The sequence below is a fragment of the Zosterops lateralis genome, assembly GCF_965231275.1.
Source record: "Zosterops lateralis genome assembly, chromosome: 1".
In the NCBI taxonomy this organism is placed as follows: Eukaryota; Metazoa; Chordata; class Aves; order Passeriformes; family Zosteropidae; genus Zosterops; species Zosterops lateralis.
Genome location: NC_139762.1, coordinates 42,753,736 through 42,771,145, shown reverse-complemented (window position 1 = coordinate 42,771,145; position 17,410 = coordinate 42,753,736). Strand labels below are relative to the sequence as shown.

The following is a 17,410-nucleotide window of genomic DNA, read 5'->3' as shown; positions in this document are numbered from 1 at the left end:
TTTTGTACTTTGGTTTGTTTGTAAACGTTTCTCTTCCAGAGGGAAAACAGCATGAAGTTGGTATTATTTTGTGAGGGAGAACTGTTCTCCTTCAGATTTAGGCAGCAAGAAGGTATTCTTGGAATAATGAAAAGATTTTGGGAGAATGACAGGAAAAGCTTCCCTCCGCTCCCATTTTTTCTCCCCTCCTGTATGATATGAAGCCACTCACGGAAAGCTGAATACATGTCAGAATATTGATTAAGACTAACAACATCCTGTAGTTTAGAAAATCCAAGGTTGTCTGTCTACTTAAATATTCTCTGGCAAAACCTGAACTTTCTGTCCTAGTCTGTCTGCATGGACTCAAGGTCTTTTCCTCACCCCTGCCCCCAGTTTCCTTTCAGTAGCTCATTTCTCAGGTGAGGAGGACAGATTGAATACAGAAAGCTTTTAACCTTATGTCTGGAGTTGTTATGTGTGGTAAGGAGGTAGCAAAGGGAAGCATTTGATTTATTTTGGCCTGATGTAGGTGGGCTGTTTTGCTGAGGTTTCTGGAGGCATTCTCAGGGATCCTGCCAGAACTGCTTCGATACTCTTTGCTAAGCATTTGTGTTGCAAGGGCTGTGAAGCTCTCTCTGGTGTCTCCCTGCTTCCCAGGTGTAGGAAGCAGACTTCTTTAGAAACTCAGAATGCACAGCTTGTCCTTGAGAGTGTTTTGCATCCAAATAAAGTGTCTTCATGAAGTCCCAGAGAGCACTGACAATTACAAATATCATACACTTTTTGGTGTTTGGAGACAGATCTGTTAAATATATCCTGTCTTTCTTTTGAATAGAATGATGCTTTTGTAAAACAGGTAGTTAAGTTAGGTCAGCTCCCTTTCTTGCTGAGCTTCTGCCTATTTTAAAGGGAGGAATGGAGGAGCTTGCTTCATATACCTGAGCCACAACCGACTGAGAATTTCTTGGGAGGGTAGATTAATTTTCCTCCTCTGCCACTGCATGGGATGTTTAAGGCTTTCAGACCATTCAGCAAAAAAGACCTTTGTCTCCCTTTTCCTCTCTCCCCCGAATCTGGTAACTTTATGGACTAAAGCAATAGTATTCAGACCTACAAAATATGAAGTCTTACTATTGTAGCTGTGCAACTAAAAACAAGGGAGGTTGCAGGTGTGATTAATAAGCTACTGGATAGTAAGCCAGTGAGAAGACGTCTGTAGTTCATCAAATGATTAATGAGTGTTGTCTGCACAAAATAGAATTATATTATGTATTATATATTATATAGTATTGTACAGTATCGAAATGCAGTAAGTGTCCAAGTTGCAGAATTTGGAGATACAAAATAAGAATTGAATCTGTAAAAAAAGCATAATTTCATGTTTAGTATATGAAAAAATTAACTAGCCAATTCAAAATTTTCATGACAGAAATAGATAAATAAGAGCTGCTCCCAGGAGCCCCTCTGCTGAGGTCTATGGACAGCTCATAGCCCTGAGAGGTGCTGATGGTGACCAGTGGGACAGCAGCAGATTGGTAAGAGTAGCTGAGAACAGGAAACAATTGAGCCAGCCTGTCTTCTCCATTGCCTGTTTTTCTGGTTATCTTAGACTTTTAGACTCAGTCCTGATGACATTAGATGTTTGCTCTGGAAGGTTTTCCTTACAAGCAGCCGCCTTGTGGAGTGCCTGGTGAGAAGGCTGAGCACAAAAAGCCGAAACAAAACCCCAAAGGAAATACTGTTTTGTTAGCTGAGACAATGAAGATATGTAGCAACTGACTTTTCAGTTTTTCCCGTAACAGAGATTGTGGGTTCCTGGTTAAGGAAAAGACAACAAAATAACAGATGGGGGTGGAGAGAGCTTGTTTTCATTCTCCTTTGAGGGAAAAAATTGAATTGTGAAAGCAGAGGCAAGGACTGAAGAGATGTGCCCTGGTGATTAGCTTCCATCCTGATTGTCAGAGGTACAATTCTGTTTATTCCGTCACTTTTTGTGTCTCTGCAAATTACATGCCAGATGATAATTAACTTGCTCCTTTGAAGCTTTGTTGATAGGATGTATGTGTCTGAGCCTTAATAACTATTATATAGCAAGTCATTCCAATTTTAATGTTCATTGTTTGCTTCGTTAAAATAATTGAGGTCAAGCTGGCTGCTACCCTGAGGTGATGATAATGGAGAATTTTGTGCTTATTCCTGGTAATGGGAGGGAAGCAGTAATCAGGAAAGAACAGCTGATACAGATGTCATTATCTGGTTCCATCTTTCCAAGACACTTTCAAAGTATCTCACTTGATATTCTAGTATCCTTCCTTAGAACATTTTTTCTCATTAGCATAGTAATGTTCACAGGGGCTACTGTGAGTCTTACTCCAGATTGAAGCTTTGTGGATAGAATTCTTTCCTGTTTACAGTTTAAGGAAGTTCTTTTTGGTCTGAAGGTCAGGTTTTATTGCAAGCAAAGTGTACAGATATGTTACTGGTGGTCATCTGGTCTTGTACCAGTGTGTTTCTACAGTAGACACTTTAAAAGCTGAAGTAGAAAATCATCTTGATAAGAGATTTCTGTTAGCTGTTGGAGTAAGTACTTCCAGCAGCAACCTCTATTCTTAGCTATTTCACCTTAGTTACATATCATGCTGTAATTTTGTCTTCCTAGCTTGCATGTTGTAGATGGAATCCCATTGAAAGATCTGTTTTGTGACTTCACTGAAGAAAAGAGTGAAGTCTGTAAATCCTTGTCAGAAAATTTCTTTTGTCAGGTAGTAAGATGAACATAGCAAGTAACCTTGAGTAGTCTGAGAACGCTTTTCAGTAGTTAAGGCAAAAGTTTGGCTGCTCTGCAGTGTTTATGCTTAACTCAAACCAACAGTGTGTTAAATTTGAAAAAAAATTTTGCATTTGTACGTTACCTTAATTTGCCAGACATCTCAATTGGTGAGGTATACTTTCTGAGCTGATGTTTAACAGTATTTGTGGTAGTTGTCTTGCATGTGTGTTAATGCTCTTTCCTTTTTCGGAATAAACTGGGAAGTGGGCAAGTTTAATGGAAATAGCGTTGGATTTGTGAATATGAGCTGAATTGGCAGCTAATGTGTCCAATTAGTGACTGGTGTGATTGCTTTAGTGACATTGGAGTTCCAGGTATCAGTATGTTACATTTTTGATATATTTTTGATAGTTGTATGTGTGTATATATATACACATACATTCTATTTATACTGGCTGTTTTAACTTCTGATTTTAACAGTATGACAGTTTGTGGTGTTGATGAAATACAGGTCAAGATTGCAAGAGGAGATTCCTTGCTCAAGGTCAGAATTGATGACTGTATTAGGTTCATGTGGCAACACAATATATCACATTTAGAGTGACTTAGAAGGTTTTTATTTCTTGTGTGTGGACTCTTCTGTTCTTTGGTTGCTTTTGGTTTTAAGAAAAAAGGTGTTTTCTATGAAATAAAAGAAAAAAACCCAAACCCCTGTGAAATATGGATGTTTAACAATGTGCTGACTCATATATCACTTGTGACTTACTCTAGAGTAGTTTGAAAACCTTGTCTCACCTCCTGTCCTTTCTCAGTGTTTTTTGAAAAGTTGTTTTTCTGGTAGTTTTCTAAAAAGCCAAAAACTATTGTTTCCAGAAAGTGTGTGCGCGTGTCAGAGAAACTGTGTTTTCATATTAGAAAACCCCACCTCAAATGAAGCACCAACCAATCAAATCCTGACGAAAAGGAGTGCAGCAGCAAACTGGCTATTTCTCAGTCTTTAAAAGCAGTAAACTTCTCACAAGGACAGCTTGATTCAGAGTTTTAAGGAAGTGATGCATGTTGCATTTCTATTATTATTTTAGTGTGTAAAGATTTTTCCACACAACTGTTTATTTTTACAGATGCTCTATTTTTTGTATAAGCACTTTTTATTGTGTTGTTTATTTTCCCGTGTTTTTAATAACTGTTTTCAACTTGCATGGCGTCAATAATGGAAAGGATTTAAAAATAAAAATCACTGCATTAAATCTTTCAGAGGAACTGCCTGCAGATAAGTCGTCAGACCATGTGCTGCTGGTGATGGTGTGCAGAGATTACTACAGTAGAGAAAGAGTTATTAACTGATTGAGCAGAATGTCTCTTTCATAAATGATTTCTAGCATGTCACAGAGGAGCTTGATGATACAGAATTTCTGTGGGTTTTCAGTGCTAAGAAAAAAGAACTTTTTCTCTGGAGTGTTTCAGATTTTTCCTCATGCATGGGTAGGCATATCTTAATACTACTATAAAAGGATTCAATTATGTTGTCAACACTATTTAAGCTACAATTTAGCAACATTTAAACTAAATTTAAACTAAAATTGAAATCGCTCATATGTATATAGGATTGTGGCTTGCATGGTCTGAAGAATATCTCTCATGTTTTATATTCTAGAAGGACAGTAGGATGATCTGAAGTATGTAAATCATTATGTAGAAAGACAGGATTGGTGATGCTACTTGTTTTCTTGGCCAGCTCCACATGGCCCCTCAGACAAAAGGAGAGTGTCTGCTTGACCTCTGAGGTAATATGGCTGATGTCATTCTTCCTTTGCTTTGAGGAGCGCAAAGTCACTGTCTTGGGACTTGCAGCAGCTGTGGAGTGAGAAGTTTTATGGATGGCTTAAAGCTGATGTTTGCTTTAGGTTGTTACAATGCACTGTGTTAATTAGGCAAAATCCTGTAGGATCAATAATTCTAGAAAGAAAGATGTTCCAATAATACACATCTGTCCTAGACAAACAGACTTATGCCTGTTATATAAAATAAAATCATATCAAAAGCAATCATATGCTCTTACATTCAGGTGTGGCTATTCAGTTTTCTTTGAAGTTTCTATTTATTTTTGTTGTTGGAAGGGAGGAAGAATCTTGAATAGAGATTATTTATTATTATACTTAATAATTTGGAATATCTCCCTTTCTGTTTTTAGTTTCAGAAACAAATTGAAGCCTTAAATCAAAAACGGCATTCAGATTTTTAAGATGATTTCTCTGCATAGGAAAGATTATCACCTACGATTTTAACTAAATGTTGAATTCCTGTATTTTTTCTTTTACCATGAAAAATAGTGCTTTGATTTTTCATTTTTACTTCCTAAATTAACTTTTAATAACTAATTTTAGCTTATTTACTGCACGAAAGAATGTTCTTTCAACTTACTATGTCTGAAACAAATTTCCTTGCAAACTTAGGGTGTCTCATGGCTTTTTCTGCTTATCTTCCACATACTGTGGGAAATAACCCTGAGAACTAGTAATTTCTACTTATCATTTGTTTAGATTCTTGTCACATAAGTGTTTGGTCTCTTGCGTCGTGGTTGGATATGTGCTCACGACAGGAGGTGCAGTTCCAGCTGTGAAGGAGTAGGTAACATTTGCTGTGGCTGGGCTAAGTAGGGAAAGCAATCACACAGGATGTTAAGATCAGTCCTGAAGAGGAGGAAGCAACAAAAGCTGTAGATTGTCTGTTTTGAAGCAAGTGGTAGGGAGGGGTTGACCTAAAGAGGAAAACATCACAGATGTTTCCTGTTGCATTCTGACATTCATGAGATGGTCATTGGATGCCAGGTTTCTTTGAGTGTAGTGTTACTCAGGAGAATTGTGTTGGCTTTGCATGGAAAGGGCCACGGGCATGGCTTCTGTGAGAAGCTGCCTGAAGCTTCCCCATGTCCGAAGAGCCAAGGCCAGCTGGCTCCAAGACGGACCCGCAGTTGACCAAGCCCATTCATTGGCCACGGTGGTGGAGCCTCTGGGATAACAGATTTAAGAAGGAGGGAAAAAACTGCTGCTCAACAGCAGCCAGAGAAGAGAAGAGTGAGAATATGTGAGAGAAGCAACTGTAGACACCAAGGCCAGAGACAAAGGAATGTAGGTGGTGCACCAAGTCCTGGAGCAGGGATTTCCCTGCAGCCTTTGGTGCAGCCCATGGTGAAGCAGGATGCCCATGGAGGTCCATGGTGAGCAGAGATCCACCTGCAGCCTGTGGAGGACCCTGCCAGAGCAGATGGATGCCTGAAAGAGGCTGTGACTCTGTGGGAAGCTCAGGCTGAAGCATTTGCTGACAACACTTGTGACCCTGTGAAAGAGCTGTGCTGGAGCAGTTTGTGCAGGAGTTTCCCATCAGGTGAAGGGAGCAAGGAGGATGGAGTGGCAGAGACAGTGTGTTAAGAGCAGGCTGTAACTCCCCTTAACTGTGTCCCCCTGTGCTGGTCTGGGGAAGGAGGTAGTAAAACTTGGAATGAAGTTAAGCCTGGAAAGAAGGGAGGGAAGGAGGGGAAAAGTAAGATTTAGTTTTATTTTCTCATTACCTTACTCTGATTGGTACTAATTATACTGATTTCCCTGGGTCGAGTCTGTTTTCCTGTGATGGTAATTGAGTGACCTCCCTGTCCTTACCCTGACCCCTCAAACTTTTTGTTGTTCAGCCAAGGAGGGGAAGAGGTGGGCATTGGCTAATCAGCCAAAGTCAATCTGCTGCAAGAACACAGGCAATACCTAAGAGTTTCTGACAGGTTAAAAGGTCTGAATCTCCTTCACGCTTCAGAAGCAGCTGCTAATAGGGAAAACATGTCATCTGCTCATTCTCCTGCATCAGGCAGAAAATGGAGAAAGAATCAAACCATACATTTGAGCTGGTGTCCTCCTAGGGTGAGCCGCCTTCTCACTGAACATTTTGCAATTAGGTAATTGCAGGCCTAATAATGCTAGATATTTGCACACATATAATTCCTTTTAATACATTTCAGGTTTTTTATTGTACATCTATCATGAAGTTGTATTTTTGAAGCTTCAATGCATTTCTGAGAATGTGCAGTTGTTTTGTGACATTATGAGAAGAATATATAGGTGAAGAGGAAGTGTCAAATCCAGAACGAGTAGACAGAGAAATGGGTTAATATTTGATGAGGAGACAGGGGCAAATAGCCTTTGTTGTTGCAAGTAGAGAGCTACTGCATTGAGCTGTCTGTATTGGCAAATGGGAAGGATGGAGAATTGTAAGATGCTAAAATAACCCCATGTAAGAGCAAAGTCATTCAAAATTAGGCAAATTATTTCACATTGGAGAAGGCAAGTTTAAAAAGTCCCTTTCTCAAAATCAAAGCTGTTCATTCTGGTTTTGAAATGAGCTTAGAATGCTAGTAAGTCAAACATTTTGCCTCTCCTCTGCTGGGAGAAAGCAAAAAACAGACCCACCAATACGACAGAGGATGATGCTATAGCTGCATGACTTAGTGCCTGTCCTGTTAAGGGTTAATGTGTTTAGTGGGTTTCATCTTGTGTGGTTTGGTGTTCTTGTGTTAGCTCCTCCTTGATTTACTCTCTGTAGAACAACTACACTTCAGCTCTTCTGAAATCTTTTGTCAAGATCTTAAAAAAAATTGGCAAACATGTAAAAAAAGTTCAGTTATTTCAATAATGCATTTAATTTCCTTATCCTTTTTGCCATAGAGTTAGTCTGTTGCTTTGGAATAGGGGAGGTTCTTCATCTTTGTTCTGGGCATTCAGCACCTTAAACAGTGTGGTTTTGATCAATGTTTGAGCAGTAAATGTTCAACAAGTTCTAATACCCTGAGTTCTACACAGAAGTCCAGATGTCTTCTGCTGTGTCAGATCTGTAGACCAGCTGTTGGTCTCACAACTGCAACATGAAACTAGGTAGCAAGAAAAAGACAAATCAAAAGGCTGCTTTAAAGCTATTTTAGGTCAGAAAGAAACCTAGAAAACAGTAAGACATGGGCCAACACCTTGTTTTGGATAAATTGAATTTTATTGAAATAATTGATTTTATTGAAATCTAGGAAGAATACAGCTGACAAAAACCTGTAAAGTTTTGGGCTGGGTGATAGCTGCAAACATTGTTAATTTTCCAAATGTTTTCTAAACTCCCTGATCAGTTTATCTTATGCTGCTGTCTTATTTGCGAAAGAATATTTATTAAGGAGGACAGGAAAATTGAAATGTTTAGAGTTTTCAAATATTTGCTTTTGGTTTTATTTTTGATTTTAATTTTTATGGAAGCAAATACTGGATTTGTAAGCTGTTTCCCCCTGCTCAAAAAAATAAGGGAAAAAAAAGTAGGAAAACTAGTCACTTGGAAATGAAAATAGAACATTTCTGTCACTGTGAAATATGAGAAAGTCAGTTTTTCAATTTCACACTCTTATGCAGGATGAGAAAAGGAGAGAAGCGATTTTCCATACAATTATATTGTTTAGTCTTCCAGGGAGATGGTCATCTTTTTCCTGGCTGTTCCTTCTGTTTGCCTCCTTGTGCTCTTTCCATGAAGGAGGAATACTTGCCTAAATGTGTGTCTGGTATTTTTGTTTTATCTTTGAAGCAGTTGCCTTGTCCATGCTGTGGAGCTCAGGTTCATGCTGTGTGACTTCTGAAAGCAGAGCATTGCCTGGGATTGATTCTGTGGTTCCCTAAAGCTGCATATTGGAGGGGTCTGTGTCACCTTCTGGCAGGTCTTGTTTTCTGCCGAAGAATTAAAATCGTGGTTTTTACTGAAGTTTTGGCCTCTTAGATGTTGATTATTAAAATATCATGTTAACCTTCAGCAAGGCATTTGGCTAAATTTATGAACTGCAACAACAGCTTCTTGTGTAATTCTAGTCTTTTTTTGCAAGAGTGGTTATTTGCATCTCCGAGTTCAGTTTCCTTTCTAGCTTTTTAGTGCACTCAACATATATTTTTAATCAGTCAATTTACAATAGTGTAGGAAGGCTGCAGGAAACACATAATACTTGAAAATACAATAACGATAATAAAAAAGTCACAAAGTTCATAATACATTTTTACAGTACAGTAGTGTGGACATATGGAGCTTGAAACTTTGTTTATGATGATGTCTTCAGATACATTTTTCTGAAAGCTTTGGATACCTCAAACGTAGACAAGTTTTTGCAGTAAGCTTTTTGCAAGGTAAGTGTAAGAGGCTTGTCATGTGCATATATGATTTCCTACAGGCTTTAAAAATGGAGAGAGAAATTTTGAACATCTCCTTTTTCTTTTGGCTTTAGGATTTTGAAAGCTTGCCAATTTGCTTAAAGAGCAGCCTCCTCAAATACTGTTTTTACCTGCTACACAAACATCCATTTTGTCTTCATCTGGATGATCCAAATCTAGAAAGAGGTTAATGTTCTGCCTGACAACTAGTATTCATATTGGATATTAAATAAGTACTCTAAGTTGCTTCCTATGCTAATGTCTGTACACTTAAAAATTACTGCATTTTGTAAAAACAAGTCCTTTGTGGTGTTGGAGAAATGTATTATGCCCATTCTTAAACTTGATGGGATACTTTATGTAGGAAGGGAGGAGGAACAGTGTAACTTCCTTGGGTGTCTCAGATCACATACAGAGGCAAGAAAATCTAAGCCTAAGTTAATAATGGAGAAAGAAATAGAATTTTCATACTTTTCCTTACAAAGACTTTCAGAAAGTATGAGTCACTATTAAACCTACTGTGAACCTACTATTTTACGAGACTATTCTCTAACATAGTCTTGACATTTTTACAGGCCTTTGGTAGTCTCAAGCCCTTCGTTTTTGTAGGTGAGTATATGGTATATTTGGATCAGAACATTAACATCCATTTGTGGTAGTTCTTCACATTTAGTCACTATTTCAATCCATAAAAATTTAATAGCTACATAGTGATATTTCCTATGACAGCAGATGTTTTTGGACCTTTACAGATCATGAGCCAAGCTGAAGGACAACAGAAGAATCTTGTACAAGCCATTGAATCTCTCCCAAATTCTGGGCCCCTTACTGCCTTGGATCAGGACTTGCTACTTTTAAAAGCTACCTCTGCTGCCACCCTGAGCTGCCTTGGAGAATGCCTGAGTCTACTACAGCAAAGCATACATCAAGTGGGCCAACAGCATAGCAGGACACTGTCATCAGGTGAGCACAAGCTCCCTTGGGTATTGTTTCATGTGCCTTTGGATGTCTTGTTATGATATGAAGCAGGCAAAATTAACCATTCTCAGAGAGGCAAGGTGGGATGAGCAGTTTGTGAGCTTCTGCAGCCTCAAGCACCGTAATTCTTTGCCTAAAAAACAGATGCAAAATGTATTGCAATCAGAAGAGAGGAGGAAAAGAGGTGGTTCTGAGTCTTCTTAGGGAAATCCAGTCTTGAACACAGCAACACACAAAAAAAAAAAGGGACATGGAGAAGAGGTATATATAAACCTGCATTTCTGATGTTAATGGCAGTGCAGAACCAGCTTGGTTTGGTTTGCTCCCCCTCCCTTTTTTTTTTTTTTAATAGATTTCAATCTCAATACAGATTTGTTTGATAAAAATAATACTTTGCAGTGCTACAGTGAAAATGATTTTTCTAGTTTGTGTTGACTTTCCCATATCCAAATTCTGATAGTTTTCTTAAGGAACATGATTTTTAAAAAATTTGCCAGTTTCTCGTAGAAAATGCAACACTCCGCCTTTACTTATTTAAGTAGTAATGACAAAATGCATTGAATTAAATTATTTGATATAACTTTATTTCAGAAAAGAATGGTTTGAAACTGAGATGAAAAGTGTCCTTTGAAGAAAAGTTACTTTCTAGCTTCAAGGTCCCTGAAAGTTGTTTTTCATCTCAATGTGATCTAAGTGAACTGTGAAAAGATAGATGACTTGAGATGTACTTGTCCTTGAATCTGTGTCCACATAATCTTCTGTTAAATCAGTGTCTTCGTTTTGACTTGATAATGGTTTTTTCATCTGTGGACAAGAAGAGAAAAAAGAAAAAACAAGCAAAATATTAGTAAGTGCTTAAAAGGAATCCCCCATGTTTTTTTTAGAAGGGAAAGTCATGACTATGAAATACTGAATTATGAAATCTAATAAGTGTTTTTGTTTGTTCTTCCTAAGACTGTAAACTTGGACGTGAATCCTTTCAGGAATCAAAATTCTGTAGCACTGGTTCACACCAACATCTTTGGTATAACTGTGAGAACTTGAATGCAAGCAGTTAATTCTTCAGTATGTGCGTGGGCTTATTCTTAGGTATGGAAATAAAAAAACCAAAGAACTAAGAAGGGAACTAAAAGCTGCTGAAATATTTAGTCTCTTCCTCCTGACTGAAATGATTTTTTTCCCTAGGTCTTATTATGCAACACAGTTGCCTGAAAGAACCTGGCCTACAAGTCTTGATTACTAATTTTCCTACACCCTTAATCTTTTCCAGGCATACTTTGATAGACTTAACGTTTCTGCTGAGTCGGTAGAGTTTCAGAGTCATCAAAGCTGCATAAGCTCATACCTATTCAGACTAAAGCCTTTAAGTAATCCCCTAGCAAACTCTAATTCTGAGAGATGATCTAGTTCATTCTGATTGTGTCCTCCAGGTGAATTCTTTTAATTTTATACCCAGCAGGTACAACAGAAGATGGCCTTTACTGTCACTGTCAGGTGAAAATGACTCTTGCTGGTTTAAAAATCATGTGCTCCTCTGATAGGAATTCTCAAACACCTTTCTTGTGAGATGTCACAGCCCTGTGCCATTTATTGCTGAATGCTTCCATCCCAGTGCTGTCTCACTAGCTCCTGTGTGGTGTACAGATGCTAGTGGATATTGTGGAGCAGAATGCATAGATAAAGACAAGATAGGAATTTGATAATTTATTTTCTTGCTTCTAGTCTACAGTTCGTGAAAGCAATCCAGCCCAGCCAGGCAACAAAGTCTTCCTTGTGTGGAGTGTGAGAAATTATCAATTGCTTAGCTTAGGTGACTTGAACCTATCCTTGAGTTTGCTTTCCTTCAGCATCTAGCTGCCTTAAAAGTAGATATGTATCTACTTAACTTGCTTTCTCTGTACCTTTCCTTGTGTCTTTGGAGTCTTTATACCAAATTTTGCAAGTTTTGCTGACTTCTCCTGGGCACTGGAGGCCTTGCAGTCTTACTGCCCCTAAAGCAAGGATGTAAAAGTGGCTGTGAGTTTCTGATCTAGTACTTTTGGAAAGCTCTCATAAAGATTATAATTAAATAGTAACTATTTTAAACAGATTTGCTGCCATTTATTGTTTTAAACAAGAAAAAAGTGTTTTCTTTCTTTTCATGTAAATATTTTTGTTGCTTTTTTTTCCAATAAGAGTAGAAAGAAAGCAGCTTAGCACTCACTTTAGTGGAATCTTGTCCAGAATCTACAATTATGTAGGTCATGACTTAAAATATTTTTATGGTATCCTTTCTAATGGAATAGTTTAAGGATGACATGATATTTCCGTTTCATGTTTCTCACGAATTGTCAATCTTAGACCTCAAGCCTACAAGCAGACATGAAGATTAAACTGAAGTCTTCAATCCTGTCTTGAAGGCTAGTCAGTAAATTTTCTTATTCCCACTCTGAAGCTTCATGGAAGGGTTTTTATGATTGTCTTTTTTAGAAGAATATCAGTAAGAACAGTCAGTGAAGGAAAATCCTGTCTGTGTTTCTACTTTTGAGTCAAAATAATGTCAAAAATAATTTCTAGCTGTCATTATTAAAAGTATGTGCATTGATCACTGGCTAAATTTTTTGTAATTTTTTTCCTTCCGCTGAAAATATGCTGGAGAAGGGTATCATTAGCTCGAAGTGTTGGTTACATATTGTGTGAGTACAGGATGAGGGATTGCATCTCTACAGGATTCTTTGGGTTTGGGAATTTTAGTTTTTTTGTAGAACAGAGGAAAATGCCAAGGCCTTTCTTTTGGCCAGGAATGTCACCACTTAGGCACATCTAAAGTGCCTTCTGACAAGCTTATTTGGCATGCAGACAAAGAGCAGGTACCTTTGAAAATAAAAATGCGGAGAAGAAATTTTTGTCTTAATTTCTAACTTTAGAAGTTCTAGTGTTATTTTTTTTCCAGCTCTGTATACAGCCTTTGGCAGAAGAGTATCTCCAGAGCCTGTTGACTATAATTGTTAACATTCTTCCCTCCCAGACTGCTAACAGAGCAAACTTGAATGTTTGTTTTAATGTAGCTCTGCGTATGTTGTGTTTTAGGTCTGGGGTTTTTTTTTCGTTTTAGTGTTTTGGCAGACAGAATCCTCTCTTGTAGTAGCAGCCTGCACAGATCAATTTGTTCTTTTAATCTGCCTTTCACATTAGCCATTCATTTGCTGAATAAAGCATCTTCCCAATAGGAAATTCCCGTCTGTATTCTTCTGTCTCTCCACTTTTCCAAACTGTAGAACGTTTTGTTTTTCTTAAGAATTTTTAAAACAAAAACCAAAGTCATCCTTACTATGGATTTTTTGAAGTTCCCTTTAATGTGCAAGTACTGCGGATTTTGGCTCCCATGGAAACAAATGCATTGGAGATGATTCTGGAGTTGGGGACAGGATATACTTGAGCCTTTTATTCTTTATTGCCTCCTTTTTGGAAAAAATAAATGGACGGGAAAGACAAAAACTAGATGCTTTCAATTCGTTGACAAATGACAATGAAGAATCCTCTTGTAGCAGAGATAATGGGAGAAAAATGAGCAGATAAGTAAGTCCTTGTTTGTGCTTAAATGCATGAGGGCAGGGAAGAGTGAGGAAAGAGGACAGGGGAGTACATATTCTTTGTTACTGGTGTACTTTACTACAGTTGGCTTGGTAAGTCAGTTCTCCTTTAATTGCACCATCACCAATCTTGCTTCTGTCAAGAACAACCAAAACAATTTGCTATTCTATCTAAAGGCTAATACATTATTCCTTACGTGTTTTTCTTTCATTGGAAGATAAGATTGTTTTCTAGTGCCCACACAACATTAGCAAGTACAATCTCATGTGAAAAGCAGAGATGCAGCCTTTTGTTGTTGTTGGTTCAGTGTGCAGAGAGACCAAACTGTCTCATCCATCCCTGGCAGGGGAAGGAATCCAGATCTAATATTGGTTTCTCCTCAAGGCCTGCCACTACACTGTTAGGGGATATTTGTTAGAGCGTATTGAAAATGTATCATGAAAGTGTTATCAATAGATGTTAGTTTATGATCGTGTGAGAGAAAAAACATGGGGTGTTTTTTTGTTTGTTTGTTTGGTTTTTTTTGTGGTTTTCCAGGCAAGACCAGAGGACTTAAAATTAAAAAGGTTTTTGTTACAGAATTGAGATAGGTGTTAAGTGTATTTCATGCATCAATTATCATGCAAAAGTGCGTTTGAAGGTACATCAGGTACCCAGAAAATCAAAACCAACAAAAGAAAATTATCAACATTGCTTAATTGAAAAATCTCCTGTAAACTTTCTCTTTGGAGAGAACTCCCCCACTCCTGCAGTGTACACCTGTAGAAGGGAAAGACGTTTCTCCTGGCATTTGTGTGAGATACAATCTATTGTGGCCTCTAAAATAGATGTTTGTGAACTGTAGCATTGCTATAGGGAAAAGATAAATAGGTTGTGTCTCGATGCTGTGCTTTGCTTAGGTACAAGTGCTCTCATGTGCCTTGGTGTACTTGTCTGCTGTGTGTTCATCACAGTGGAAGGTAGGTGTTGAGGGGAAGAGGGAAAGAAGCTAATTTTTGGGTATGTTCTATAAGAACTCCTATTTTGTATATACATATGCTCTGAACTTTCAGAGGAATCAGACTTGGGTTTTCACTCCTGGAACTACAGAACCAACACCATGTAGGTAGAAGAGATCTGGCTGATTTTACTAGTTATGTATTTGGTACGTCCTTTTCTGATTTTTGCATCATTTAATGCAGAAACAGATGTTTTGTTTTAATTAGTGGTTTGTTTAGTCTTAAAACAAGTACTAAAGTAGTAATTTAGCTGTCAGTACTTTTATATAATTTGTGACTACCTTTCTGGAGAATTCCTTTAGCGCTCTGAAATATATCAAAATAGATTAGAATTTACCTTTCTGTCAGCTGTCTTTGGCTATGACTAAGAACAGAGAAAAAAATCTGGCTTAAAAAAGTCCAAACCAGTGACAACAGTCTTCCTATTCTTATCCACTCAGAAGATAAATCTCATATTATGTTTATTTTTATGTATATATTTTTAAAGTCTTTATAAGAAGACAGATTGAACCAGTGATAGAAATTTTTAAGTCCCATAAAGTGTCTAAGATGGCAGCTCCATTAGAGTGGATCAAATATTTTACAGATGGCAACTTAGTCTGTGGAGAGTGAATTCCAGTAAAACAACTGGATTAGATATGGCACAGACAACAGCTATACCCTGTACTGTTTTGTGATAAGAGTAATTTGTACTAGTGAAGATGAGAACATTTTGTGTGTACTGAAAAAAATGCCAAAAAAATTGTCATGAGAAGTTTTGGAAAACTGATGAGTAAAGTAGGAGCCTCAGATTGTTGTGGCTTTTCACTTTCCACATAGAGATTGTATTCTAGTCTTAGTTGATTTGAAGATGATTTCTGATGAGTTCTCTCATCAGAGACTGCTTTTGCCTAAAAGATGAGCTGCTGTATTAGATATCTAATTCCCTTGGGATGATAAGAGAATGCTGACATCTCAGAGTAAGATTTGTAGATTAAAATTATCACAGGTTGCTTGGTGGCATTTTGAAACTCGGTGGGAATTTTTTCAACTTGTTCAGAGAGATACTCTTTATTTGTTTAGATTTCTCTGCTCTGTGACTTAGTATCTTTCCCTGCATATTTCTCTTCTGCAAAGTAGTCAAATTCCAGATGCACAGTTTAATGAAACAATTTTTCTCATATGCACAAGTGTTGAGGAAATGAATGTGCTTTAATGTCATTTGGACCTTAACTCTTGGCATCCTGTTGGTGTTGGCTAGGTCATAATGTGTTTTTAAGATCTGTTTAAAATTTGATTAGGCTGGCAAGATTTGTTGTTTTGTGAGGGTAGCATTGCCCTTAGTACAGGAGAAGAAAACATGCTTGCTGAGTTCTAACACTTTCTATTTCTCTTAGAGACTCTAAAATGTGCAGAGAAATAGAAAGGCCTTTTTACAATGTGTTTGCACTGAAGAGGAAAAATAGTATAGTGTTTTTAAAAATATGTTTGTGATGATCAAGTAAATGTTTACACTTAAAAATTTCCCCTGAAGTGAGATATTTCTTCATGTGGGAACTTTTTATTGTGCTTATTTACATAAACTAGATTTAAAAAAATTAAAAAATAACTGTTCACAGTGAAAGTCAAATAGATTGTTTGTGCAGAAAGAAAATGGATAGCCCACAGAAATGATGGGATGACATATTTTTAAAGATTGGCATAAAGAGCAGTTCAGTTCTTTTTAGTGTCTCTGTAATAGGAAAATAGCAGTAGTAATCCATTATTCAGCTTTTTTGATGGAGAGAAACAGAAAAGTAGATCGAGATCTGTTATTGCAAAAGAATAAAGTGTGAGAAACATAATATGACAGCAGAGCCACAGAAATGTTCTTCCTTTGGCAAGGGGAATTTTCTGTAATTATATGAAATACACATATTAAAAAAGAAAAAAAGCTGGATTTTTTTCCCCTGTTGGTTACTCTTTGAAAATCATTTTATTCTTAACTGTTTGGTTATGCTTTCCTCATGCTTTCTTCAGCAAAAGATGGCGCCACAAAAGCACACTAAGCGAATGAGATCTGAACTTCTGCCATGTCTTCATAACTTAGTGCCATTTTAGATGAGAGGAATGTTCTGTAACTGTTTTGTCTCCAGCATTTGGTAAGAATTCAGTCAGCTGTGGGATTTGTGGCCCATTTTTTAATCATGGAAGTGTTAATGTAACACTGTGCAGCATAGCCTCTCCAGATCTAACCATTTACTTAAGAGGCACTCTGGTGATATGGAGAGGAGAAATTGCACGTTCTTTAATGTGCTTTGTGTTGCTCTGCGTCATCTTAAAAATTTGTCTGTGATGAGAGGAGATCCTCCCCATGGCACTAATTCTATATTCATATATAAACTATGGTAATGACTGAAGAGCTGTGAATTTCTTATCCATATCTCTACATTTTATAGCAGTGTGTAATTAATAGCTGAAATTTTAAGTCCTGTGCTGAGGGCTACTGATTTGACTACTGAGGTTATATTTTTGAGCAGTTAGGGAGGAACAACTGTGCACTTGCCTCAGCTGATGATACTTTCTGTCATGGCATCCTTAAATACAGACCCATCCAGGAAATCAAGTGCCCCCAGAAACAGGGGCTGTTCTAATGCCAAGTTCTGTTTGATTCATATTTAGTGTGTATCTTTCTAATGAGACCTCTTTTAAACTGTGGTCTTGGTACCAGTAAAGTATTTTAGTACTTAATCTAAAAAAACTTTTAATAGTACAGACAGAAATAAAATACAGCTGCTAGGTTTAAAGCTTTGATTTCAGGCAGAAGAAATGGAGGATTTACTTGGATAACTTCATAACTATGAAAATAGTGGGTAGATAATTCTCACTTAACTTCCAAGGTATGCCAGATAGAATTATACAAAGGATTATACAGTCTGGTG

The 17,410-nt window shown here is 37.5% G+C and overlaps 1 protein-coding gene across 1 annotated transcript in view; it reads left to right on the top strand.

Moving 5' to 3' along the window:
* The window catches only part of OSBPL10 (oxysterol binding protein like 10), a gene marked incomplete at its 5' end in the record, with an annotated part of 111,691 nt that overhangs the window by 54,763 nt on the left and 39,518 nt on the right, over positions 1-17,410 (top strand). The window contains one exon of the mRNA XM_083871826.1: positions 9,714-9,924. Within this exon, the coding sequence (XP_083727952.1) occupies positions 9,714-9,924 (211 nt within the window). The remainder of the gene's footprint in view (positions 1-9,713; positions 9,925-17,410) is intronic.